General features: G+C 47.3%; 11 protein-coding genes across 13 annotated transcripts; 4 read left to right on the top strand and 7 right to left on the bottom strand.

The window, feature by feature from the left end:
• Window positions 1-104: 104 nt before the first annotated feature.
• BDCG_17725 (uncharacterized protein) lies at window positions 105-350 on the bottom strand (the record flags this gene model as incomplete). Its single annotated transcript, XM_045426801.1, has 1 exon — window positions 105-350. The coding sequence occupies exon 1, from the start codon at window positions 333-335 to the stop codon at window positions 105-107; it is 231 nt and encodes a 76-aa protein (XP_045282406.1). The 5' UTR covers window positions 336-350.
• A 40-nt stretch (window positions 351-390) lies between these two features.
• BDCG_17724 (uncharacterized protein) lies at window positions 391-1,197 on the bottom strand (the record flags this gene model as incomplete). Its single annotated transcript, XM_045426800.1, has 3 exons — window positions 391-443; window positions 675-990; window positions 1,048-1,197. 3 exons carry the CDS (start codon window positions 1,195-1,197, stop codon window positions 391-393), a joined length of 519 nt encoding a protein of 172 aa, XP_045282405.1.
• Window positions 1,198-1,919: 722 nt separating this feature from the next.
• Window positions 1,920-2,327, bottom strand: BDCG_17723 (uncharacterized protein; the record flags this gene model as incomplete). Its single annotated transcript, XM_045426799.1, has 1 exon — window positions 1,920-2,327. One exon carries the CDS (start codon window positions 2,325-2,327, stop codon window positions 1,920-1,922), a length of 408 nt encoding a protein of 135 aa, XP_045282404.1.
• A 735-nt stretch (window positions 2,328-3,062) lies between these two features.
• On the bottom strand, window positions 3,063-4,805 carry BDCG_08053 (oxidase; the record flags this gene model as incomplete). The annotated part of the gene is made up of 7 exons (XM_045423823.1): window positions 3,063-3,393; window positions 3,500-3,674; window positions 3,735-4,064; window positions 4,124-4,273; window positions 4,345-4,375; window positions 4,430-4,548; window positions 4,604-4,805. The coding sequence occupies 7 exons, from the start codon at window positions 4,803-4,805 to the stop codon at window positions 3,063-3,065; spliced, it is 1,338 nt and encodes a 445-aa protein (XP_045272679.1).
• A 332-nt stretch (window positions 4,806-5,137) lies between these two features.
• On the bottom strand, window positions 5,138-5,438 carry BDCG_17722 (uncharacterized protein; the record flags this gene model as incomplete). The annotated part of the gene is made up of 2 exons (XM_045426798.1): window positions 5,138-5,294; window positions 5,374-5,438. The coding sequence occupies 2 exons, from the start codon at window positions 5,436-5,438 to the stop codon at window positions 5,138-5,140; spliced, it is 222 nt and encodes a 73-aa protein (XP_045282403.1).
• A 105-nt stretch (window positions 5,439-5,543) lies between these two features.
• Window positions 5,544-8,976, top strand: BDCG_08052 (CFEM domain-containing protein). The gene is made up of 9 exons (XM_045423822.1): window positions 5,544-5,653; window positions 5,746-6,709; window positions 6,762-6,900; window positions 6,956-7,143; window positions 7,205-7,241; window positions 7,307-7,374; window positions 7,431-7,813; window positions 7,883-7,950; window positions 8,006-8,976. The coding sequence occupies exons 2-9, from the start codon at window positions 6,623-6,625 to the stop codon at window positions 8,293-8,295; spliced, it is 1,260 nt and encodes a 419-aa protein (XP_045272678.1). The 5' UTR covers window positions 5,544-5,653; window positions 5,746-6,622; the 3' UTR covers window positions 8,296-8,976.
• A 23-nt stretch (window positions 8,977-8,999) lies between these two features.
• BDCG_08051 (choline dehydrogenase) lies at window positions 9,000-13,550 on the top strand. The gene is made up of 3 exons (XM_045423821.1): window positions 9,000-9,945; window positions 10,138-11,067; window positions 11,135-13,550. Exons 2-3 carry the CDS (start codon window positions 11,006-11,008, stop codon window positions 13,107-13,109), a joined length of 2,037 nt encoding a protein of 678 aa, XP_045272677.1. The 5' UTR covers window positions 9,000-9,945; window positions 10,138-11,005; the 3' UTR covers window positions 13,110-13,550.
• Window positions 10,127-10,415, bottom strand: BDCG_17721 (uncharacterized protein; the record flags this gene model as incomplete). The annotated part of the gene is made up of 1 exon (XM_045426797.1): window positions 10,127-10,415. Exon 1 carries the CDS (start codon window positions 10,394-10,396, stop codon window positions 10,127-10,129), a length of 270 nt encoding a protein of 89 aa, XP_045282402.1. The 5' UTR covers window positions 10,397-10,415.
• A 560-nt stretch (window positions 13,551-14,110) lies between the features above and the next one.
• On the top strand, window positions 14,111-17,836 carry BDCG_08050. 2 transcript variants are annotated; one of them, XM_045423820.1, is made up of 3 exons: window positions 14,111-15,375; window positions 15,452-15,986; window positions 16,062-17,836. In XM_045423820.1, exons 1-3 carry the CDS (start codon window positions 14,824-14,826, stop codon window positions 16,529-16,531), a joined length of 1,557 nt encoding a protein of 518 aa, XP_045282400.1. In that variant the 5' UTR covers window positions 14,111-14,823; the 3' UTR covers window positions 16,532-17,836. The 2 variants fall into 2 exon arrangements, with proteins under 2 accessions (XP_045282400.1, XP_045282401.1); XM_045423819.1 differs by having other exon boundaries at window positions 15,452-17,752.
• A 153-nt stretch (window positions 17,837-17,989) lies between these two features.
• On the top strand, window positions 17,990-23,289 carry BDCG_08049. Of its 2 annotated transcripts, none has more exons than XM_045423818.1 (5): window positions 17,990-19,311; window positions 19,456-19,951; window positions 20,120-20,471; window positions 20,622-20,862; window positions 20,987-23,289. In XM_045423818.1, the coding sequence occupies exons 1-5, from the start codon at window positions 19,161-19,163 to the stop codon at window positions 21,508-21,510; spliced, it is 1,764 nt and encodes a 587-aa protein (XP_045282399.1). In that variant the 5' UTR covers window positions 17,990-19,160; the 3' UTR covers window positions 21,511-23,289. The 2 variants fall into 2 exon arrangements, with proteins under 2 accessions (XP_045282399.1, XP_045272676.1); XM_045423817.1 differs by having other exon boundaries at window positions 18,115-19,311; window positions 19,450-19,951; window positions 20,987-23,057.
• On the bottom strand, window positions 22,292-25,408 carry BDCG_08048 (18S rRNA biogenesis protein RCL1). The gene is made up of 2 exons (XM_045423816.1): window positions 23,287-25,408; window positions 22,292-23,229 (listed from the first exon to the last, which is right to left on the bottom strand). The coding sequence occupies exon 1, from the start codon at window positions 25,239-25,241 to the stop codon at window positions 24,030-24,032; it is 1,212 nt and encodes a 403-aa protein (XP_045272675.1). The 5' UTR covers window positions 25,242-25,408; the 3' UTR covers window positions 22,292-23,229; window positions 23,287-24,029.
• Window positions 25,409-25,478: the final 70 nt, after the last annotated feature.

The raw sequence follows: 25,478 nt of genomic DNA, 5'->3' as shown, positions 1-25,478 counted from the left end.
TATTCGTCTCGTCTGATCCTTGATTTTAGGGAAAATACGATTGCAAAAGAGCCTTGTACTGTCCCTTTTACAGCATGGCCAATGGCATCTGAAGTTATGGCGCCCTAGATATAGCCATACTTCAGAAGGTCAAGTGCACTAGGCCGTAGTTCTAGAACAGGATTGAGTGCGACGTGCGCTGTCTCGATATCCTTTTCCGGAATATTCTTGTCAAAGAGTTTTACTACCCAGTGATCATGCTCGGTCCTTGTTTCATCCTTTGGCGGCAGCAATTGCCGCGTAACAGGATTCGAGTTATAATACTCAATCGCGTGAAGGCTGAACTCTTGTGCCATGGCCGCCTAGATAACATTCTCCTTGTCTGTCAATGTTCCCTCGACCTCCAAAGAGTCAAACATCCCGGGTTTCTTGAAATTGATGTGGGCTTGAAGCAGGTGCAGGTACTGTGTAAGATGTGTTAAGCATCATCTACTGCAAGAGGTGTCTTGAGTATGAAAGAAGTTACTATGCCCCAGGGCCATATATCTGTTGCAGTTGTTCAGGGTTTGTTGAAGTACATCTCAGGACTATGGTAAGTGATTGCGGATATGGATGGGCCTTGAGAGGGCGGCCAAGCTGGTCCTTAGTTGGCCATTCGCAGCAGCGAGCTGGACAGCCATGTAGCGACAACATACCCGTCCCAAGATTAGCAATCTTTGTTACCAAACGTTCACCGGAGCCTGGGGACTTGTTATCGAACCCATTGACTAGGACGTTCTCCATCTTCAAGTCTGGCACAGAGTGTCTATTCAATGTTAAGTCCCGTTCTCGGCAACAAACCTGTATAAACGATATTCTTGTGGTGTATAGTCCCAGTCCAATTGCGATAGATCTTGCGCTCCACAACGATTTCTCGAACGCCTCGAGAACCATGGTCTGAGGCTCCACATCAGAAGGAGGCGGGACAACATCGACCATCCGACGGATGTAGCCAGATTTATACAACAGCTCCTACATTTCCATCTCCCTACGGGGGCGTCTTCATCGTCCGGCTGCTTGAGGACAAACTGGCGCATTGGGTCGTTCTCCTTTGAGCGCGCTCCAGACATTGCACCGTTTACCTTCGCGCTGAATGAGCGGATCAAGCAAAACATAGGTATGGCAGCGTTTACCAACCAGCTTCGAGCCTCGGGTTAACACACAGAGAGGGGACGACATGATATCGTAAACGTCTTGTAGATGAGTTTAAGCGATTGAGCTATCACGCACTGTTTCTCCTTTCGTGACAGGAGAACGAATTCGCAGAGCCGAGCATTACAGAGGGAGCTCCATCTTGCGCAGTAATTACTCGGAAGGGCCTTGACCAATTTGGTTGCGATGAGGTCGCTCGCTCAAGACCAGATTAGACATAGCCTAGGTGCCTAGGTAGGTGAGGTGGTGTGTGCATATTTAAGGCTCGTCCCGCAGGTCAGCTCACGCCCCATTATTCTCACAGGTTGCAAGCATCCCGACTGGCTTCATTTTTTTCTCCTCTCACTGTCACTCTGTGCCCTAATTCGATAAAAAATAGGAGCCGGCGGCTATGCGGGTCTATTTTTTTGTTTGAGGCAAAGTAGTCGACACCCCAGCAAGCAGATCATGGCACGGATGTCAATTGTTAGCCGCCTGTCCCCTTGATACTACTCTACTGCAGGACGGGATCCTTAACGCAAATCCGACACAAAAACCCTTGACGGAGATGCCTACCACCAGTCGCTTTCTACTCGCATTGTATCAATCACAAATTGTCTCGAGTAGCCGCCTGAATTTTAGTTTTTGAGGCGTTCTGACTCTTTGGTTGCCAGGGGCATCAAACAGTCATGCGCCTGGCTCACAGCCTGGCGGGCATCATGGGGGGGGAGAGCTCAGCTATATATACTCGATCAAATACCCAGTCTTGTTCAGTTTCTCATTCTCCCCTTCAATAAAATCGGTGCACTGTGTACTGACGCTGCCAATTCCCCCTTAATTTGCTTTCCATTCAATCTTCTATTCTCGAGCCTTGCTCTTTCAACCTTCATTGAAACTATCCGTATTTCCTGACGGTCACTACGGCCAATAAGGACACTGGACTTCGCGTTTTGCGGAAACTGAAATCGTGGGATCCCCTGTACCTTCATATGGAGCAAGGAGGCGGAGCCTGGCATCGTCCCGGCGTTTTCGATGAGTCGTACTTCAGCGAAGGTGTTGGAAAACGTATTGATGACGAGTTCCAGAAGCACAGTACTCAAGTCGAAGAGAAATACGGGAGCTCTATTGGGATGGCTATCATTGAGTAAGGATTCCGAGACAGGACGCAACAGCTTCATGGTCACTTTCGTCAGGGACGACTTCCACGAGAGCGGAAATGATAAGGAGAGCCCTCTGGGGTCACCTACCAAGTCAAGGATGGCAAACATTTAACCCGGCGCCATGTCGCTGGGAGGCCGGAGGAGCAGAAAGAGGTAAGAAAAGAGGTGAGAGATTATTTGCTTGGTCTCATGATTCCGTACTGATGATATTGCAGAGTGATAAGAAGTAGCGAAGCTTGTACCGCCGAGGATATCAAGGCGTGCCTCTCTCAGTAAGCCAGCTCGACCGTCAAGATGGGACATAAGTGGGATTGCCTTGTTTTTTGTCTCTCTGCTATCTCCCTGCCACAAGGGGTCCAATTGAAAATCAAAAAAAAGGTACGTTATAGCATACCGCGGAACGCCCATTGAAATAAATGAGCCCAAGGAATTAATATCAAATGGACTATGGACGCATAATAGCAGGAAAGTATATAAGTAGGCTGGGTAGGTTTGGTAGCCAACTTGACAGGGGGAAAGACTGTCCGACTGTGCGAGAACGAATCCACAGACACAATATATAAATTTATACTAAAGGTTTAAAAGGACCAAAAGGACCAAAAGAAAAAGAAAAAGAAAAAGAAAAAAGTCAAGAAGGAAAATTATTCAAATAGGCTGCTTTCGGCCAAAGCCGACATGGCTTCTGAAAATATTACAATGAATCTCACCGACAACGACTTCAGTTGAGAATTTTAGACCTGCTCAGTTCGGAATTCAGAGTGGAGTTCCTCCCTTCTTTGCACCGGGGAACGTATCCAGCAACACATCCCAAATAGGCTTGCCGCCCTTGGTTAGATCAGCCAGCGCAGGGCAGTCGAGATCAAGGAGGGGAACATTGAGGGTCTCGGTTAGGAGCTTTAGAGGGGCTTCGAGTGTGGTGATGGTGCTAGATAGAGAGTTTGGAGCGAAGGCTTTGACGATCTGAAGCAGGAAGCAGATGAGATTGTTGCCCTCGAAAACGTGGCCGATGTTGGCGATGCCTGTTGTGAGATTTCCCAGGTCAAGGCCGGCAAAAGAGTCGATTTTACCCAGGTTACCGCCAATGCTGCAACGGGAAGATATTTGTTAGTATATGAGCTCCCTGTAAACCCTTACTTAGGTATGTTCATACGCCCCTGGAATGGAAGCCAAGGGTGGTTCAAAAAACTCACCTTGCCAATTCGGGATATTTAAGTACCCAGTCAATGATATCAAGATTGAACTGGATTAAACCGAAGTCAACTGGCGTGCGATACCAGTTTTCTGGAATCTTTTCCCAGCCTTCCTTGTACTCGAGACAGTCCTCTTCGCCATAAATACCGTAAAAGCTCTTGATAATGTTTTTTGCTGTGATCAACCTCTTTAGCATTGCCGCTGTCCACCGAATACTGGGAGACCTTCACTCACTCAAAGTACCCTGAGGGTTTTCGCGGGAATGGTTCCTGAATAGTCGACCAGGGAAAATATACCCAGCGTTGCGGTTGATCAAACCGGTAACAGGGCCATAGTAGAAATAGGGGTTCTCAAATTTGCTTTCTTGGAATCTGTCCGCTGCACGTCGTGCCATGATATCCATGTTATAATCTCCGACTGGGTGCTCTCGAGACATGTTGTACCAAGCCATAAACTTATCCATTCGGAGGGTATGGGCGTTTCCTGTGGAATATAGATCATCCCGCGTATTGGAAGAGTCTGATTCGATCATGTTGTGAGACCCGATAAGCCCTTGCGGGGTGCCTGGGACGAATTGTCAACAACACTGATAATAAGATGCCGGGAGCTACTTCCACTCATACCAATCAATCCAAGAATATCGTGCAGAATATTTTCAGACTGGTTAGTCGGCCCTCCAATGCTGAATCCCGGAGTCAGGGAGATTGGGTTCCCAACCCACACTGTTCCCAAGACTCCAAGAATAGTCGCAAGGTCGATGCCCATTCCATATACTACATGTAGAGGTCATATTAATCAAAACTCAAGACGCCGTAAGGTGCGGTAGTTGGTGGCTAGCTCTCACCGTCGTTGATAGCAAAGATAACTTGCGCTGTCTGTTGGCCCCCGTTAGATTCCACAGTGAGCTAGATAGGGTAGCTTTAAAGTACAGTTGTGACTCCGTTATGTGGGATATATCCATGGTTTGCCAAGGCGTTCAAACCCGGGCAAGGACCTCGCTGGGCACCAGCTTCGAAGTTTGGTGGAACGAAAGCATGTTTTCCAGTAACTATGTTCAACGTTAGCTTAATATCACAGCTAGATAAGCCAATTGTCCATCTTACCCTCGATGGGCTTCTTCATCGTATCGACAAAGAGTCGCTTTTCCCGCTTGTGCTTAAGCTCAGCTTGGAGCAGCGAGTACGGACATCCTTTTTGGGACTGCTCTGCATTGAATCTAGCAATGTTTTCTGCAGACGGGAAGGCATTGACGAGCACATCCAACCCCAGGAGGGGAAGGGCAAAGGAGAGAATTGAAAGCTTCATGAGAAATAAAAGGGCGACGGTTCCAAGAAAAAGAGAAAATAAATATGAAAACGAATGATTGGAATTTAATATCTGCCTAGGTAAACCACCATTCGGGGTCTGGAAAAGGAGTGGACAAGCTCCAACAACCAAAGATCTAGAAAATGAGTGACAGAACGAAGCACCTCTGCGGTTATACAAAAGCTCACTTCATGGAGAGAAAATGCGAACGGATGGATATCTACTAGGTAGGATCGATATCCGGATGACATAAGTTGAAAGAAGAAGCGGGAGTAAAAGTCTCCGAAGAATATTATTCCTGCATAGTGCTAATCCGGCATATGTGAGTGGCTTCATCCCATGTCGCGAAGCCTGCTGGGACCTCTCATGCCACGACAGAGGGCTGGGGTGGAAAACTCGACAGCATCAAAATCGAGATCGACGCAGTACAAATTTCTTTTGTCGCGCCCAGACAAGGGATCCCAGACAAGGGATGGTTGGAGAACTACGCTGCGTAAGGTAAAGTCAGAATAGCCTGTTTCAAGCCTTGTAGGCATTTTCTGGGATAGAACCATGAAGTGGAACGAACCCACATGGTTCAAAAATAACCTTAACAAAGGGAGAGAGAGTACGATGTGCAGAATTCCATTCCATCTTGGACTAGCTGTGGGCTAAGTGCCCTAAAAGTGCCAAGGAGCGGCTCATGAGGTCGAAAACTGGAGAAGCATTGCCAGCTCCTCGCTATCTCCCAGCACGCTGGGCCGTCCTGGTTTTGTCGCTGTTGCAATTGATTGCGGTGTTGAGACCACGGAATGTTGGAATAGTTAGGGGTTCGATGTAGCGACGCTGGTGGTTGGTTGGCGAGTTGAGTAATTAATCACGTGGTGCTTCTTGCCCTACCTAGGTAGTTATCTAGCTAACTAACTAAACTACTGTATCTAACCTCCTTATTTTCTGTTAGCGCTCGAACAATGGACAGGACACAGCCAAACGTGCCTCCAAGAATTATCTCCGACAAGCCCAGCAAGCTTCCTGTTAGAATTTAACTTTCATACGAACCTACGGGATAACTCATCTTCTTCCCAGTACATAATCTTATAGTGAGTGTTGCTATCTGACAAGCCTTGCGAGCAGCAAGCGACTCTCTTCTACCGAATTCTCTTGGCTTGTTTGCCCTAGGGCAACACAGCTTCTCATCATGTCTCCGCCGGCCCTCAATCTGGGATTTCATGTTTGACCTGTGAGAGGAGTTACTGGAGCCTTTTGGCTTTCAGCCTTTCTTTGGTCAATGATCAGCATCAGTGGCTTACGCTGCGTACACAAAAGTTTGTTTGTCATAGCTGCGTTCCTTCTTGGGGGTTGTTCTCTGGACCTATGAGCATGGCCTCGATGAGAGGATTCCTTGACAACAGCCGAGGACGACTTCCCGTAGTTAGCCCTGGCTGATTCTTCGGGAGGTGGAGTGCGGAATCCCCGTCAGGAGCTGACGCCCGCGTCGGGCCTGAGGGAGGTCCATCAATATTTTTTTTGAAGTCACAATTCCTCCTTCTTGATCCTTGCGCGCCGTGAGGAACAATTCGCTATCAAGCCTCAAAATCGCCGGCGTGCGTAGATATTCTTTAGAACAGGATTTCCCATTTTCATTCATTATTGCTGGCCTCGTTCTTATTTTATTTCCTGACTTTGGCACCTCTGACTGTTGAAGTCATCTGGCTCGCGCTTCGCCTACTCTTCACTTTCCGTTGAATTTGTCCTTGGCTTTCTCTCAGTTTCTCCCACATGCGCGGTGATTGGGTATCACGGCGCCTCTATGGTACTTAGACCGTGGATAAGTGGATATGAAGGGTTTGAACATCTTCTTGACGGGGTTTGCAGCCCTTGTTTCAGCAGCGCAAGCAGAGAGGATATATGTACCTGAATGCACGGTAGGGTGTATAACCTGAGGAATAAGTATAAAACATTGCTAATTGTATTCAGATCGAGTGTACGAAACTGGCAATATCTGAACTATGCGCGCCAACTGACGTGAAGTGTTTGGATACCTGCACAAACCACCAGCTGGATGCTAAGATCGCACCATGCGTGGAACGGACATGTACAGTTAGAGAATCGTTGAGTAGGTGGTGGCTTCTATTCCATGATCGCTATCCACGGCTACTGATGTGATGCAGCAACGAAGAGGATCTCTGATTTAAAATGCGGACGCCCAATCCGGGACCGTACTAAGTTGATATCGGTTACGGGTGTGGTTGGGGGAGGCCTCGCGCTGTTGGCCTTCAGTTTGCGGATGATGGCAAGGTTGCCTTTTTTCAACGGTGGGCCATTTGGCATGGACGATGCGATGATAATAATAGCGATGGTTAGATCCCTATGATGACTATGGCCTTCGGTTTGAGTGGTGATTGCTAACTAAATATTAGATGTTCACAGTCCCCTTCACCGTGTTCTCAGTATTTAGTGAGTATCACTATTCTTGACCCTGACCACACAGGAAAATATAGCTAACAATCAATTTAAAATAGTCGCAAATGCTGGCCTTGGGAAAGACATATGGCATGTTGATTTCGACGACATCACAAAAGTTCTTTACGTGAGTAACCCCGCGTGCCTTTCTCGGGGGTCTTCGTCCGACTGACCAAGGCTTAGATATACTTTTGGGATGAGTGGATTTATTTTTCAGCTCTCACCGCGACAAAGATATCCCTCCACTTCTTCTATCTTCGAATATTCCCAAAAAAAAGTTTCAGGATAGCCATCTATGTCGTCATGGGCCTGACACTGGCATACGGGTTCGTCTTCATCATCGTGTCGGTGTTCCAATGCTCACCGATAAAACTTGCCTGGCTCCGGTGGGATGGCACTACCCCGGGCCACTGCAATAATATCAACCTGCAGGGCTGGACAAGCGCGGCGTTTAATATTGTCTTGGACCTACTTACTCTAGTTCTTCCCTTAAGGGAGTTATCGAAAATGGACCTTTGGCGCAGGAAGAAGATCCACATATGCATCATGTTCAGCGTCGGTTCTTTGTATGTTGATGTTTCCTTTTCCAGCTCTATCTTCTTGCAACAGAGAAGGCTAACAGTAAAACTTGATAGCGTCACTATCGTCAGCATTCTCCGCCTCCATACTCTTCTTGAATTTGCCAAATCGCACAATTTCACTTGTGAGTTTACCCTTTTAATTTCATGTCCACGATTTAAGACTAAACCAGTTTTCAGGGGACTACGTCGAAATGGGATATTGGAGTACAATTGAAATCCATGTGGGCATAATCTGCGCATGCATGCCAGCAATGCGATCCCTCCTCCGAAGACTATTTCCCAGCTTCTTCTCCTACACTCAGCATCAGAAATCTGGCACGTTCGGTAATAGCTCATCGCATGAAGAGTCCGCAATACGCAACTCGCAACGAACGCCTCAAAAGCCCGGGTTTCACGATTCGGACTCATTGCCTCTGGTCGATGTCTATAATGCTCGACTCCAGTACAGCTACTTCAATCCTAAGTAGGATCCGGCTGCCAGTCTATCTGGTTGCTCCGCCTGTTTGCCGAAATATAATTCTGCCTATCTTTTTAAGCCATGCCGTGTTCCATTCTATTTCTGTCGCTACCGTTTTAGACTTGTGATAATCGCCCTTTCGTTTTCTCATCTACTTATTGATCTTGAAGATCCCTGATACTAAATTTACGCTCGCTAGAGTCATACAGTGGGCAAGACCCATTGTTCTTTCGTTTCTCTCTCAATCTTCCCATTTTCCCTATTTGTATGATTTGCTAGGCTTTTCAGTTGAGAGTAATATTATTGGAGGCACAGAAAAGGGGGCTTTCATTCCTGCAGAATATCCTGGTTCAACCACTTCAAAAAAAATACACATAAGCATCCTGCGTAATCACATTTAAACGCTACCAACAAAGGGGAACATGGCTCTAAGTGGAGCCTCCGTTTCCACTATTCCCTCCCACACGGCACACGGCTTGGGGTTGCTCGTTCGGAGCCTCCGAGGCAGGTTGGACGAGACGAAGTTAAGCATTTGTCCCATTTTGGAATCATGGTCAACGGACCATTGTGTACTCTCACCACAGCTAAAATACGGTCTCGCGACAATAATCAATTATCGCCTCCTCTCATACTCCCTATGACATATAGTTATATACTCTAACTAGTAAAATTGAAGTTTGCGCAGTATACGGGAAAATTCAAAGCATTTTCCAGCCGCAATCTTAGCATATTCAGCCTTTACCCGAGCCGAAGCTCCCCCAACTCCGGAGGCAAGTATGAACATGAGAGTTTGAACTAACTTATGATCATGCAAAGTGACTGGCTGGGGCCGTGGTACCTTGTTATTGTGCTAATCCCACCCACCGTGCTGGAGCATTTAGCGCTTACTCCATGGATATTGTGCAGCTTAGTTTTGATACCTGGCAGATGATCGGCATGCAAGCTCTTTTTTAAGGTTCCGACCAGACCTCAACGCCCAAGCGGGAAATCCCTAGCAGCCCTGGCAGGCATTTTACCAAAATAACAGTTCGTCAGATAGGCATAGTGGAGCCAAAAGTTTCGCGTGGCAGAACAGAACGAATAATTGCGATTCGAGTATTGTTTCAAAGGCAGAAAAGGCTCCCTCTTGGTTTTTTTTCTTGGGTATTGCCTTGCTGTTATTGGGCCCAACTCGATCCTCAGCATTCTAGAAGACTTCCTGAACATCGCTGCGAAACCTACAGACTGACAACCATACCTCCAACACTCCGCAAAACGCACTTGGCGGGGACATTTTCTCCGTCGAGTCCGAAGTTAGGATCGACAACTGCCATGCGACGGATTTCCTTAGTCGTGACTAGCTACCAATGGCGCATTAGAGAGCCTCTGAAGGGGTGTTGTGAAGGGCGCCGAAGATGAGCTCCATTTCCATGATGCCCATTCAGGATTGAGAAACGGCTGAGTTTGAACGGTCGACGACGGTTCGTAACAGTCATACAAATATAACCGGTTCGTCTGAGCGAAATCGCAAAATCGCAAAATCGCAATTTGTGTGGAGACTACCGGCAGCGAAACCTGGTCAAGCGCCTGGCCCTCCTGCTTCCAACCCTATGATTATTCTAGGCATCATCGCACTCAACGCGAGAGGTTGGTATTGGGTTGGAGTTAAGGGTACGCAAAGGTAGATACAGCCTTGAGAAATATTGGACAATCATCATCATCATCATCATCATCAGTATCAGTATCAGTATGAGATCTTTTATACGCTGCGTAACTCCGTGTCCCCTTCATCGGATTGTTTCTCTCACCGATGCTAGAGCTGACGCCGAATGTTTTTCCGGCCGAAGTAACTAACATGAGGCCTATCCTGTAGAACTCCGGGTGGTGTCGTCCTGCTGTTTACTCCGCCCATCCCACCACCTGAACGAGCGAACGGGACCAGGGTCAAAAATGCGATCGTCAGGGGATGTTGCATTCATGTTGAACTCAATTCCACCCGCTCCGTCATCTGTTAAGAATAGGTTAGCACCAGGATATCGAGCAGGGGATTCATGAGTGTCCCAGGGCCAGCTACCTCTGAGCCGTGCCGAGGGGTGAAGATCTATATCATGCAGAACACTTTCATACCACATCTGAGTGTAGCCTATCCCAACTCTGGAAGGCTGCTGGGAAACCAAACTGAGCCGCCAGCAGCTGGGTTCACCCCGGCGCCTGATGAGAAAGTCCCCTGCGAGCGGGACGCGGACGCCGGGAGCGCCATCCACTGCGGGAAAAAAATAAATAAATAAATAAATAAATAAAAAAGCACCCCACCCCATTAGCATGTGTAAGTTGGCCGATGGAGGGTGAGATCATTACTAACATAGTCTGTTGCAATGGATAATACTCATAGCATCCACCTATCTCCACCAATATCCGTAGCTCCAGCTCTAACTCCAGACTCCACGGAGCCTTTTATGCTCAACGTTAAGTCCTGCTCTTCACGGGAGCTCAAGAGAAAGGGGGATTGGAAAGAGTTTGAGTTCTCCGTGTCGGGCAGCCCAGTCAGTCTGTTGCTACCTTGATCACTTGTTCCTCCGCGTATCGTCTCTCGTTTCTATTTCTCTTTTCTCTTTGTTCCTTTGCTTCGTCTTCGGGCATTTGCAACTTGAACATTTCGCCTTCTGTGAGGCTGCGTTTCTTGTAGCCGGCGGCGATTTGCAAAGATATTTCACTTACATTCGGCCAAGCCTCTTGACGATATGCTCCCTGGACAGGGCCTTATCTTGCTCGCTCTCGTCGCTTCTGACGTGCTGGCTGCGACGTAAGTGTCAGGAGTTGGTTCAGACGAAGTTATTAAAAAATGTGACATCTACTGACACTTCTAGCAGCGTTCACGGAAAGCATCACAACCACCTTAATGGTGTCTATGACAAACATCAATCGTCCAATACCACAGACGAATATGAATATGTCATTGTCGGATCTGGCCCAGGAGGGGGCCCTCTCGCATCTAGACTTGCCATTGCAGGGCACAAAGTGCTTCTGATAGAAGCTGGCGATGACCAGGGCGATTCTATCGTGTATCAGACCCCAGCTCTTCATTTGCAATCAACAGAATATGAGCCAATGCGCTGGGACTACTGGGTTAACCATTACCCCGACCTCGAACGCCAAAAGAAGGACTCCAAATTTACCTACAGGAAATCTGATGGCCAATTTCATGTCGGAGCGACTCCACCCGCAGATGCCGAACCTTTGGGGATTCTATATCCAAGAGCCGGAACTTTGGGAGGTTGCGCCTCCCACAACGCATTGATTAGTGTTTATCCCCACAAGAGTGACTGGCTTAACATCCAGACCATCACTGATGACGATTCCTGGGCCCCGGAGAAGATGCGAAAACTCTTTCAGCGTCTGGAACGCTCGCGATATATGCCTAATGGTCTTCTCGGCCACGGCTTCGAAGGCTGGTTCGAAACCAGCCTAACAGACTTGGGCCTCGTTTTGCAGGATCTCAAACTTATCTCCCTGGTCGTTGCGATTGGCACTGCCATGGGCAAAAGTGTCGGCAAAGTGATCTCAACCGTCGCTGGCTTGGCGGAGGTTTTGCTTTCTGATATCAACGTCGACACCCCGCTCCGTGACTCCACTGAGGCCGTATACCAGGTCCCCATCGCGGTCAATATTCCGGAGTATAAACGGAATGGTCCTCGCGAATTCATCCTCCAAACCGCCAATGCAGTCAACGAAGATGGGTCGAGGAAATACCATCTGGACATTGCCCTCAATACCCTTGTAACCAATGTTCGATTCGATAACTCTGGCCCTGCACCGAGAGCCGTTGGTGTAGATTTCCTCAAGGGACAAAGTCTCTACTCAGCTGACCCTCGTGCTTCTGGCGCTAAGGAAGGAATCCCAGGCATCGCCACCGCTACCAGAGAAGTGATTCTCTCTGCCGGAGCATTTAATACGCCTCAATTACTGAAACTCAGTGGCATCGGGCCCAAGGATGAGCTGAAGAAATTCGACATCCCAGTCCTCGTCGACCTCCCCGGAGTTGGCCAGAATCTCCAGGACCGCTACGAGATGGGTCTTGTTGCAGAGACCGAAACCGATTTCCTCCTTACCTCCAAATGTACTTTCTTGACCACCGATCCAGACCCATGCCTTGAGCAGTACTTGACCGGCCACTTGGCTCTTGGAAAAGGAACTTACACCACCAACGGCCTTGCTGTCGCAGTGGTCAAACGTTCCTCTGCTGCAAGCGGTGATCCCGATCTCCTTATATCTGGCGCCCCAGCCTTCTTCCCCGGCTACTATCCCGGCTACTCCGTTAAAGGCCTTTCCGACGCTCGTCACTGGACCTGGATCCCGCTCAAAGCACACACGCGCAACAATGCTGGCACTGTCAAGCTGCGCTCCAAGGATCCCCGCGACATGCCCGAGATCAACTTCAACTACTTCGACGCTGGCGTCACGACAGACGATGCTGACGAGAAGGATCTACAGGCCGTTGTTGAGGGGATGGAGCTGTCGCGAGAGATCTTCAAGAACGTCGTGCCCATCCAGGGCAGCTTCAAGGAAGTCTGGCCTGGTACTGAGCGAGCCAATGACACCGAGAGCCTCAAGGAGTTCATCAAGAACGAAGCGTGGGGCCACCATGCCTCGTGCACGTGTCCTATTGGTGCCGACGATGATCCGATGGCTGTGTTGGATTCCAAGTTCCGCGTCCGTGGCGTTGAGGGTCTGCGTGTTGTTGATGCCTCTGTCTTCCCCAAGATACCTGGCTTCTACATTGCCGTGCCAATCTATCTGATCAGCGAGAAGGCTGCAGATGTCATTCTTGAGGCTACAACGGACTAAAGATAAACATAAAAATTCATATAAAAAAATAAGGGTAGTCAACCAGGTTGTCATTTTATGCCTTCCCGCCATAATAACGGAGTCACCGTACATTAGGAACCTGTCTGCACTGTACATTGATTTTTGTATTCTCTATATATATTTCCTTCTAATTTAGCCACTACTATTTTCTTCCTTTCTCCTTTGCTGAGCGATGTGTGCCCTTCAATTTGAGCATAATAATCTGCATATAAGAGCCACGACTTATATTATTCAACCTGTTCAACCACACAGATTCATTGAGTGAGATACGAGTAAGTTTACGATGATGGCTCAATCCTTTCAAACGTTATTCTCGTAGAAGTGTTGGGTTTCTTAGATGAAGGCGTCAACACCTGAAGGTTCCTAGCTGTATATGCCATTAGATAAATTAACGGACTATGCTTCACCGACGTATAAGAGATTTCGTTGTTAGAGATGATTAAGGAGTTGCTGTAGGCTACTGGGGCAAAAGAGCTCAATCACCACCAGCGCCTGCTGGTAGAAGGGCCGACCAACCGCGGGACCCCCAACACCCCCCCTCGGACCAGCTACCACAGAGTACAGTACTTCCCCTCAGTGGCTCCCTTCAGTGGCCTCCCCACAATGGCTCCTTTTAATAATGGACTGGACCACTCAGTCCTAGGGCTCAAAGGGACTTCTAGGGCACACTCCTGGGATGTCTCTTGGCACTGTTAAAATGTCCAGGGTATTTGTTAGGAATTTTTAAGTCCATTCTGGGATTGAACCCATGCATGTTGACCACAGCGGGGCTCACGCTTAACGGTCTCATAACCTGTAGGCTACTGGGGCAAAAGAGCTCAATCACCACCAGCGCCTGCTGGTAGAAGGGCCGACCAACCGCGGGACCCCCAACAGTTGCCACTGATCCCCGCCAAGATTTATATCTTAGTCATCCATTACCAACCCAGCTCCTCACTTAACTAACCTACCTACATAGTCTCATTCAGCTATGTATCAACTATCTCTCACGTACTCACTCTAGCATATTGGCTGAAGGCCCTAGGAACCCCTTTGCGTTTAATGAAACTAAATATGGAGCCTCACTCTCTGCTTCTGACGACGGGATGCCTTCAAATCTGCTCACAAGCCTTCTGCTCTGGCTTTTCCCACATCGCCTTTGCTGCCTGCCCCCCTCCATGGCAAAGACGATCTCAGATCTACGACAATGCCTCCCTATACACCGCACCTATCTCAGGTTCCACATGTACTATTATGCCTCTAATAGTTGGGTGATATCGATCTTTTGTTGTACAGCCAAGAGTAGAATTGGATTTGTATCCAATGTGGTTTCCTTTTGATTGCCATTGGTGGCGCCCCAGAGGTCAGCGAGGTGTGCAACTTCCTTCGCAATGAATGGCTGGGCTCAACAATGGTATTTTTCCATTATATTTGCCCTTCTCAGGCATCAGATGGCATGTACCTTTTCTTTTCTTTATTATGCTATACATGATACCATGAGAAGTTATCTGCATCCTCTTTTATCTGGTTTTTATTGTCATATTTTAGGCAAGTGACTCGGAGCCCAGAGACCAATCCTAACATCGGATATCCCTTCATGAATAATGGCTTCCGCGATGCTTTGAATGATATCTCTTGAAACATCTCATATCGTCTCATCGTGGTGAGGTTTTGCGGATTCCTCGTCGGTTTCTTTTCTTCTTTTTAACGGCGTATGGACTCCACCTCAGATCGCTACCCTTTTGACTACTTATTACCTCCTGTTTTGGTTTCTGGATCTCGCGATCCAACATCTGTGCACGTTTTATTCTATTCTGTTTGCGCCTCTTTGACCATATCTACAATCCAGGGCATGGGGATCGGGACTTTTTTGGAACCATTGGTGGTTATTACACTGCTTGTGGGGGGAACATGGATCAACCGATCATCTGAGATATCCCGTCCATTTACCCACGATACAACAAGGCCTAGTTCGGTTACAAGTGATGAATTCACGGATAAAACAGTTGGCAGCGTTGAGGATGGGTTATCAACGACTACCAGTACACACGATGGATCGATGTCAACCCACTTGTACTGTTCCTTATCTCCATCTTTGCTTCTAGATCAAGAACCGCCATGGAGAACTCGCCAGATTTGGTTGTGGTCATGGAAGAGAGAGGTTATGACGCCAAATACAGCTAAATATCGGAATCGATGTTTCAGCAGATTTCTTCGGAGATTCCCGTTTTTAGTGGAATGTTGGTACTGGACATTGGTGTATTGGGTACGTCACCTTTTGTGCTAGAGTTTACAGAACACATGAAACTATGCCTAAATTCATATGCTGACATTATATATAGACATATCAACTTGCGCGAGCCTTCACCGCGGTCACTCTTCAAGATGCAACAGTGGACATCGCACGAAAGCATGCATTACAACTCATAAAGCTAGAGGAAAGTCTCCACATATTCTGGGAGCTACATATACAACATTATTTCCTCCACCACCCGATACTACTGACTTGTACTAATTGGCTCTACTCTTTTATTCATATACCTGGAACGATTGCTTTCCTTGTTTGGCTTTACTACTGCAGCATCACGAGAAATCGACCTGCAGACCGTTATTCCATGAAGCTCGAGGGTTATCAAAGCAATGTCCTTACAGGTTCAGAGCTCTATCAAGCTCGCAGGCGGACTCTAGCATTTTGTAACCTGCTTGCATTTGTGGTATTCACGCTGTGGCCGTGCATGCCACCTCGGCTTCTTAGCGATCGATCAGTCACTGGGTTGGTTGGTGAGTTTTCAAGGAGCTATGGATTTGTTGATACAGTTCACGGGGTTGGTGGTGCAAGCAGTGTTTGGACGCAGAACAAATTTTGTAATCAATTTGGTCAGTGTCAAGATCTACAGCCTTCCATATGTGTGGAGTCTCTTGCTCACCCTTTGTTCCTCTACTTACTTTTAGCCGCCATGCCATCTCTACATTTTGGATATTCGCTGATGATCGGAATCACTATAACAACCATTCCGCTTCCTTCTGAGCACACTCGATCCCGAGCCTTACTACCACATTTTCTCAACTTTTCTCTCCCTGGCCTCGCCTCCAAAATCCGCCCCCTAGCTTGGGAGCGCATCGTAGCTATTGTTGTCGGGATTACGTACCCGTTTACCATTCTCGTTGCGATAGTGGCAACCGCTAACCATTTCATTCTCGATGCGTTTGCCGGCGCGATTATCTGCGGGTTAGCATGGTGGGGAAATTCTGTCCTTTTAAACCTCCTTCCGTTGGAGGATTATCTTTTTTGGATATTGAAGATTCACAAGCCAGAGCAAGGGTCTCACTGTCTACGCCCTTCGCTAGTTTTTGATGATTGTGATGGAGACCACGTCAAAGATGCTATGAATTACCAAATTACGCACAAGTCCCTTTTTTGACTTTTTCATTACGCTTTTTTGTTTTTATTGGTTATTCGCTCATTGGTTATTATATCCATGCGACTAGATATACCATTCGCCGCCTGTGGATGTTTCACTCTTGTTATTTTTGTCAGGTTCAGCAGATTTCCTGGTGGGTGAGAATTTGTTGGTCAGGACCTGATACTGTATCATTATCAGAAGCCCCAACAGCAACTTCTCCCCATGTTAATGTTGTCATCTGAAAATCCGACCATGCTGCCCTGTTTCTGTGATTCTTTTTCTGTATGCCTGGCTGATGTATAGTATTTCTTGTTAGTCCTAGGATATGATGCCACCCTTTTCATTGTTCTTCTCTCAATTGACGTGTTTGCTCCACTGTCTGGAAACGAAATGACTGCCACAGAGCACCGCTTGTTCTATACAGGTTTGGTTATCTTTTAATCATGTCAGCTAGGTGCGTGATGCGCACAGTTCGGGGATTTCTTGTGTGTCTTGGAAAAAGAAGGGGGAAAAAAAACATCAAAACCTAAAAAGTTCAACGGCTCGTTTTCTCCTGTGAGAGTTTTTTTCCTACGGCAGAAATTCCTCCCCCACCACCTCCTGGCGCCTGCTGCTTGCTGCCCGGTGCTCAAATTCGTACCCGGATACGACCTGATTGATTTCCCTTGAGGTACCCCACACTGGCAGGGGTCGGGATCTGGTATGGCAAGCCTCTCTCGAGCACCAAGCAAGGCAAGAGGATGGATGGATGGATGGACAGTTCGCGGGAAGGAGGTGGATGTAACTTGGTGATCCTTTTCGCTTCTGCTTGGTTTGGCTATGTAGGTTTTATTTTTATTTTTATTTTTTTCAAAGTCTTGATACCCTCCACGTTGCTAGGATGAAGAATGAGCGGGAAAGGAGAAATGAGGATGGGAAGAGAAATGGAGGAAGAAGGGAAGGGAAGGGAAGATGTGGAATAAATTCCAAATGTCTTGTCATCTTTGAGTTAAGGCTACCTTGGTAAGGTCGGTCGGTGGTAGAAGACGTTCATGGGTGAGGGAGTTTCTTTCCCAGCTGGCTGCTAGTAGTCTTTGTCTGCACCATTTTTCATTCAGCGAACAAAAATCGGGCGGCGTGCTCCATGCGCGTATTCGCACGTCCTGTTCTGGAAAATGCCACGGCCAAATCGTAGTAACCAAACTACAAGCAGCTTGTATTTTTTCGATTCAGACGAACGAAGAGCTCAGACGGTTGTTAGATATGTTTTTGATAACTCTGGTTTGAGTCTGTTATTTTGTTTTATTTATTTCTTATTTATTTATTAAATGAAACACTTATTGTATCTGAAGCGGATTTTAAAAGAGCTACTCTTGCAACTCCAGAAATGACGTTTTAAGAACTGGCTAAATAAAATGAATAGACAAGTACATAATAGATAGAGTAAATAAATCAAACAAGTTCTCTCTCTCTCTCTATATCTATATATATATGAGCGGTAAAACGGGAACGAACACAGCATTCAGAGCTCTCAGATCATGGATGGGAGGGAAGGGAAGGGAGGGTAAGCGATGGCTTGACCATTAAATAAAGCGGGCTGATGCTGCTCTATTTCCTCCTCGCATCATCATCATCATCATCATCATCCCTTCATTCCCTCTCCTATCTCACTCAACTCCGTGATCTGTTACTACGTACTCTACTACGGGTTCTTCCAGCTGGTGGCCTGCTTGGATAAAAAGAAGACCAGGTCTTTTTTTCTACGATAATTCCAGGATTCCTCTACAGTTACCTACTATATACTTCTGTGGTTGCATCTATATATATACCCCTCCGTGAGCAAGCAAAAAATCTAAAGAGGGGAGGAGATATTGATCATATATCTCTCTGCCTGCCTGACTTTCTACTGGATTTATTGCTTTTTGTTTCTGTTGTTGCTTTACTGTTGGTTTTTATTTTTATTTTTTTTTTTTGGTCGAAAGGAAAGGTTCAAACGGGGCTGTATTGAACACAGCAACCCTTTTACTTCATTGTACTTGAGATTTTTCTATTCATTTACTATTTTTGAAAGTTTGAAAGAGCTTGGGGATTTTCCTAGCAGTGACGAGAAAGATAAAAAAAAAGAGGGAAGAAACCGAAGCTGTGAAGGTGAAGAAGCCCCTCCATTTATTATTATCCCCCCTTCGTTGTGGTTGTGAATCACTCCAATCCAGGGCAGATAAAGGGAGAAGAAGCCCTCTCTGGAATTCGAACAATACCCTCATACGAATTACTTAGCCAAGGCTAAATAGAGAGCAGAGCAGACTGCTGTCTCATCTCTGAGATCTATCTATATCTATATATCTATCTTTCTGTCGTTGTGGTGGTTTCTTCTTCTTCTTCTTCTGCTGGTCGCCCCCCGAGTCTTGCCGCAGCGCCCTTTCCACACACGCGTTTCTTGTCTCACGCCACGATCTTCACGCACCCAAGGAATCATAATATTTATTATCCACCGCCAACTCCCAACGCCAAACACACAACTCTCTCGCCCTCAACTCCCTCCACCCATTAACCCGCCCAATCCACCCCGTCGACCACCCCTTCGCCTGGCCATCATCGCCTTTCTTCTCACGCCCTACGCCAGCTCTCCTATTCTTTTGTTCTCCATCTGCTCTGTTTTCTCTCTACCATGGCAGAGGATGCAAACCCCGCCGCATCCCGAGGCGACTCGGTCCCCGAGACTACGCCATCAGCAAACGCTGCTCCCAATACTCCTGGGTCTCCACGCCCTGAGAAAGATGAGCAGGCCGATGTAAAAAAGCCTGAAGACGCGTCGGCCGGTAAGCGCTCCTGCTTCATCCTCCTGCCCCTTCCCTACGTTGTATTCCGCCAACCCCCCTATTATTCCCTTTTGTTGGAGAGACGGAGTACCCTCTTTCTTTACCTCTTCTGCTGACCTGTCGCTGTCGACGTGCAAGGAACAGATGCTGCGGCTTCTGAAAAACCCGAACCCGCTGCTACGGACGCCTCAACAGACGCTGCCAAGCCTGGGTCAGCCGCTGAAACACAAGAGCAAAAGACGGACGACAGTGCTGCTCCGGCGGAAGAGACTGCTGAAACCGCTTCTCCCACCGCAGATCGCGCCAACGGGACACCCGCTGCGTCTAAAAAATCGAGTGCCGCAAAACGCAAGTCAACCGGGGGCGACACCAAGGGGAAGAAATTGAACAGGAAGAAGTCTTCTGCTCGAATTACACACCTCGATGCCAAACCTGGAGAATACTACATAGCTCGTCTGAAAAGCTACGCTCCCTGGCCATCGATAATCTGTGATGAGGAGATGCTACCGCCCTCACTTTTGTCGACGCGTCCGGTTACTACGAAGCAGCAGGATGGCACGTACAGGGAAGCTTACAGTGATGGGGGCAAACGGGTGCACGAGCGCACGTTTCCCATTATGTTCTTGTACACTAATGAATTGTGAGTGGAGTTCTTTTCCTTTTTTTGGCCTTTTTCCCCAATGTCCCTCAGCTGGAATTAATGCGCTGGGCTCTTCCAACCCCCCCCCCCCCACCCCTTCCGCATGGTATGATTACTGGATTAGAAAATATCGGAAGTACGAGCTAAGAGAAATTGATATGTTTTCAGCGCCTGGATTCCAAACACAGACCTCACACCCCTCGACCCAGAGTCCTGCAAAGATGTAAATGAGAAGGGAAAAACGAAGAACCTGATTGAAGCCTACCACGTAGCTGCCGAGAACCATGATCTTCAATACTTTAAAGATATGCTTGCCGACCATCAGCGGGCATTGGAGCAGGACCAAGAGGAACGTGAAGCTCGCGCGGCAGCAAAGGCAGCGAAGCAAGAGAAGAAAAAGCGGAAGAGCATGGATGTAGCTGATGAGCACGAAGACGAGGCAGCAGAGACAGGAGCTGAGAAACGAAAGACCACGAAGAAACGGAAGAAGGATGGTGAGAGCGAAGCTGAGAGCGACAAGGTAAGCAGATGTCCCCGAAATTTTGTGGAGTTACGATTTCTCGATCGCATACCTTCGGGCGCGGCATTTTGGGTGGTGCTTTGAGTGCTTTGATGGAAAGGACAGGTGGCTAATGGGGATTCGTTTTGTTTTTGGTCGCACACAACACAGCCCGCAAAGACCCCGAAAACTGCCACTAAACTTAAGTTGACCACGCCCAAGACTCCCGCGACCGGTGAGCCAGGCAAGAAAACTGCAGCCAAACCAGCTAAAACGAAGGCCACCAGTGCCAAAAAGAGCAAAAAGGAAACAAAGGCAACAAGTGATGAAGATGCTACTGAAGCTCCAAAGGAAGCTGAGGTTGAGAAGCCGATTGATCCACAGGAAGCGAAGCTGAAGAAGGAGAAAGAAGGTAAAACATTTTATCTATCATCATCCATTGCCCCGGTTTAATTTTTGCTCTACGATATTATTTTCTACATCAGTTCCAACACATTTGCAGCACCAAAGAGCTGTGCTGACCTGATTCCCAACAGTTCTCTATCTTCGCCACAAACTCCAAAAAGGGTTCCTCACACGTGACCAGGCTCCCAAAGAAGAGGAAATGGCGTCAATGTCTAACTTCATCCAGAAACTGGAATCATATGTCGACCTTGAGGTCAGCATCATCCGCACAACCAAGATCAACAAAGTGTTGAAGGCCATTATCAAATTGAACTCGATCCCCAAGGACGAGGAATTCAATTTCCGCGGCCGCTCCATAAACATCCTGAACAAATGGAAGACCCTGCTAGATTCTGATATCCCCCCGCCAAAGGAGAAGGAAGAACAGGAGCCTGAGCCTAAACCAAAGGCAAATGGCCACAACCAGGTCAATGGGCGGAAGGCGGAAGAGGTGACTGAAGGGGATGATGAGGCTGCTGGTGGTACTACTTCCACTCCCCGAGCGGATGAAGATGAGCCTATGCCAGATGTCCCAGCGGAAGTAGGGGCCAAGGCCCATGGTGAGAGGTCAGGTTCGTCTCCTGCTGAAGGGGAAGCGGAGGCTGTGGAGGCTTGAGGCATAATTTGTTACCTGATTTCTGGAGCTTTCGCCTGCCCATTTCATTTTTCCTCTAAATTTTATTTTATTATATATTTTATTTTCTTGTGTCTAGTTTCGTTTGTTGTTTACCTTTTGCCTCGTTTGTGCGTGTGCTTTTGAAGTAAGAAGTCCGAGTTTGAGTGAGTGAAACCCGGTTTTCACGAGGTTTTCACTTTATTTTATTATTATTACGTTTTCATTCCTCTTTCTTCCTCTGTTATTATTATATTTCTCATTTTTTCCAACTTCCCTCGCCATCCGATAACATCAAGGATGTACAGGTGTATTTTCTGGACAGGTTATGTGACTCCGTCTAGTTGGGCAGTGCGAGGGAGATGGGTCATGGATTATATGGAATGCTCCATGACAGATATAGGAAGACGGTTTGGGGGTAAGTTGTTTTCAAAAAGCAACCATCAGTCAGGATTATGTATGGGAGATTTCTTCATGCGCCTGTCCAACGGGTGTGATGGGGCAAAATGTGACCGCCAGACCAACGAGAAAACGAAGTCAGCAAGGATGAAAGAAGGGAAAGAGAAGTGGATAATAAAAAGTAGCTCCGGGGTTAGGGGCAAGGGAAAGGCATTTTGCTTGTTTGCCAGTTTGCTTGGTTGGTTGGTTGCGATGGGATGGTGTGTTTTGAGAAAAGAAAAAAAAAATTTGTTTTTGCATTAGCAAAAAAGGTAAAGCGAAAGCAAAATTGAAAGTAAAACAAAAAAGAAAAAAGAAAAAAAAAATTTTAATAATAATAGGTTGCATTTGAAAAGAAGTAAGCTTGATTAATATAGGTGAGGAGGCAAGAGAAAAAATATTAGGTGTGTTCGTCTTTTTATTTTATTTTACTTTGCTGTCTCTTTTTTCTCTTTCTTTTTATATATATTTTTATCTTCAACAATTTCCTGTTTCCTGTTTCATTTTCTTTGTTTTTTCTTCCCCCCCCCCTCCTTTTTTTGCAACCAAAAAAATACCCTTCAACTGAAATGGAACTGGGATAATATGGCGGTGGTTTTTGTACGGCATTTTGGGCTTTCTACTTTTTCCTCTATTGTTTTTGTCTCCTCTCTTATTTATCTCTTTTCCCCTTCATTATTAACTCTTGAATTACATCCTCACTTTCTGAAGTTATATCTGTGTACAGTCGCTGTGCCCCCTTTCTTTTCTTTTCTTTTTTTGGTTTATCTTGTGATTTAACTATTTTCATCAATTCTGAAAACGCGTTTTTTGTTGCCTATTGTCCTACGCAAGCCATCAAAGGAACAAATACCGATTGATCTATTATGGCCTCATAGTTGATTTTACTATGGCTCCTTCTGGCAGTTTTCCCCCGGTCAAAAGACAGGTAAATTTCTTGTCTATGTGTGAATAAACCCTAAGAGAGAACCACGAGTTGGCAGATCAGACAATTGTTTTGAAAATATCATAAGAAATTGTAGTCTTGTCTTGCGACACTGACTCCCCTCCCTCACCCCCCTCTAATTAATTATATGTAGGAGGAAACAATGATGTCCCCCTAAATTGTCCCAACTTGCATAGATTTCCCCATTGTTCATGATCAGGAGGATACCTGGCCACGGACCCGTAGGGCTATTTGTAGAGGTATTAAGCCGGTTCACGGTCATCGCCAGAGATAACTGCGGTGGAGCTCAACTGAGATGCTTAGGTGGGCGGCTTCGATTGAGGGATCAAATTGAATCACTGGCGTATTACTTGTTAGTACTTGGGTACCGGTACCTTCGTAGATAGGTTACTAACAAGTCATGGATGTTCACCCTTGCACCCCCATGGCGGATGATTCGAAGATCACACAAAGTATAGGTGGAGGAAATGTGGGAATGGCTGACTTGATAGCTGGCATTCTAGACCGATGGTATCAGAGCGGAAATATTATACATTAAGTGATGAAGAGCGTGAAGCCGAGAGACAAAACGAGTCGAGGAAGAAGTTTTAAGGGGTTGTCAAGCTTGATATATATAGGAAGGCTTCAACCAGCAGCCCCAAGCTTTGTTCTGGTTCCTTCCATATCAGTTCCTGTGGAGATACATCCCATGGGCCAGGAAGGTGCCATGGCCATATCGCGCGCACCTGCCATCTCTCGCATATCTTTTTCATCCCACGCGAAAGAACCAGACGTCGACACGTGAAGATATTGATAAGACCCGGATGGCCTTCCTTTCTTTTTGTTGAACCCGGACTTGCGGTGCACGGCGGTGGGTGCTAAATGCCAGCCAGGCCGTATACTGTCCTCGCGCTTTGAGCGCATGTCACGGAGGTATGTTGTGTCAATGCGGATCGGCCGGAAGGGGCAGATTATTTCGGTCCAAACCTGTTAGTCGCTGCAGTGTGATCCGTGCGATGTACCATACAGGGGTATATATCTAATAAAGTATTGGTATGAATACGTCTCCTATGGAGTCGCCCAGCGCACATGAGGAGCTCTGCGAGGGGATAGGGCACAGGCGGCAGTGAGCCCCCCTGCTTCATCGGAAACGAGTTAATCAGGCAATCTTCCGCCCAACATTTCCTATTCCTCTGCCAACAACGCTAATGATCACGTCCCCTGAGTCATTTTCTCCAGGTGCGTCCCTAATTCCCCACCCAGGAGTACCGAATTTATTTAGGTCCCTGGCGAACTGGACCATGGACTCATCCGCGATGACATCCCTTCCCACTTGCAGTCTTCCTACGTCTTCAGAGCCCATCGCCATCAGCGTTATCATCGTTGGAGCCGCAGCCTTCGAGACACATCCACCCACTGAGACGGACTCTAGGAGTTGGTACGCACACCGTTTCCCGATATCTTCTGGGGGTTCCCCACCGGTGGGTAACGAGGCCACATCAGCGGAAAATAAACAACCCGTGGAGGACTCAGCGACTAAAGACAGCCCAAACCCAAGGCCCATCTTCTTTTTGTTAGAAGGGTTATCTCTGGTCGGTGCAGCGACTAAAGGCGCCGAAGAGACGTCTGAAAACACATAGGTATCGGGGCAAAGGGGGTTCAGGATGCCTCTCGCAACTTCAATCATCCTGGCGTTATGAGATCCAGATACGCCTACAGCATATGCCACACCACGTATTTTCTTTATTCTACCGGGGTTTAGCAAGTGTAGCGTCTTCGGAAGTCGAACCTGGTGACCGAACACCAGCTGAACCTCTCCTCCTCCACCTTTTCCATTGGGGCCGGGATTTGACCGTTTCAACACACGCAGCTCGATATTGTTGAAAATGCCAAATTGAGAAAATAACGGAAGAATAGCAGTCCGCACACTATCGACAGACATATCGCCGGTTGGGGTGGAGGAGGTAATGACACCAGGACCGGTGAAGAGGATATTAAACTGTGCTTTGGAGAATGGCGCAAGGAGGCACATTGGTAATAAGAAATAACTAATGCCGCGAACACAGTTGGAAGGGATCTCATGCTTTATCACACCCCCGCTTGCACCAGACCCGGGTGCGCTCCCTGTTATAAGCCCCGGTTTGTAGAGAACGATGGTTCCAGTGTAGGAAATTTCCATGTGTGAGCCATTGGTAACAGCTTCGAGGAGTCGTAGAAATGAAATCTCATGGGGAGCAAGCCCCGTATGGATGGGATCGGACGGCCGGATTTGAGATATATGAACCGGACGCCCAGTGAGGGTCGAGAGAACAAGGCGGAGTGCAAGCTGGCGATGGGAGGTGAACCGCAGAGGGGGTTGCGGAGTAGCCATGGTTTGTGTAAATTGGAGACTGGACCGAATAGCTGTTATCGGGGCATGAGAAGGAAATTGTCTGAGAGTATATATATAAATATTCAATTATCGAAAACCTGCTCGCTCCTGAAATCGATCTTGTTCACATCCACAGGAGCCAATATCAAAATCCTGGCGTTGCGTTTTTGACAGTTCAAAAAAATATATAAAAATATGGGTGGATAAACATTTATCCGAATTCTGACGGGACCGGTA

This window comes from Blastomyces dermatitidis (genome assembly GCF_000003525.1).
Source record: "Blastomyces dermatitidis ER-3 genomic scaffold supercont1.10, whole genome shotgun sequence".
Taxonomy (NCBI): Eukaryota; Fungi; Ascomycota; class Eurotiomycetes; order Onygenales; family Ajellomycetaceae; genus Blastomyces; species Blastomyces dermatitidis.
Note: the sequence above shows the minus strand (reverse complement) of the source record. Positions and strands in the feature narration are given on the sequence as shown.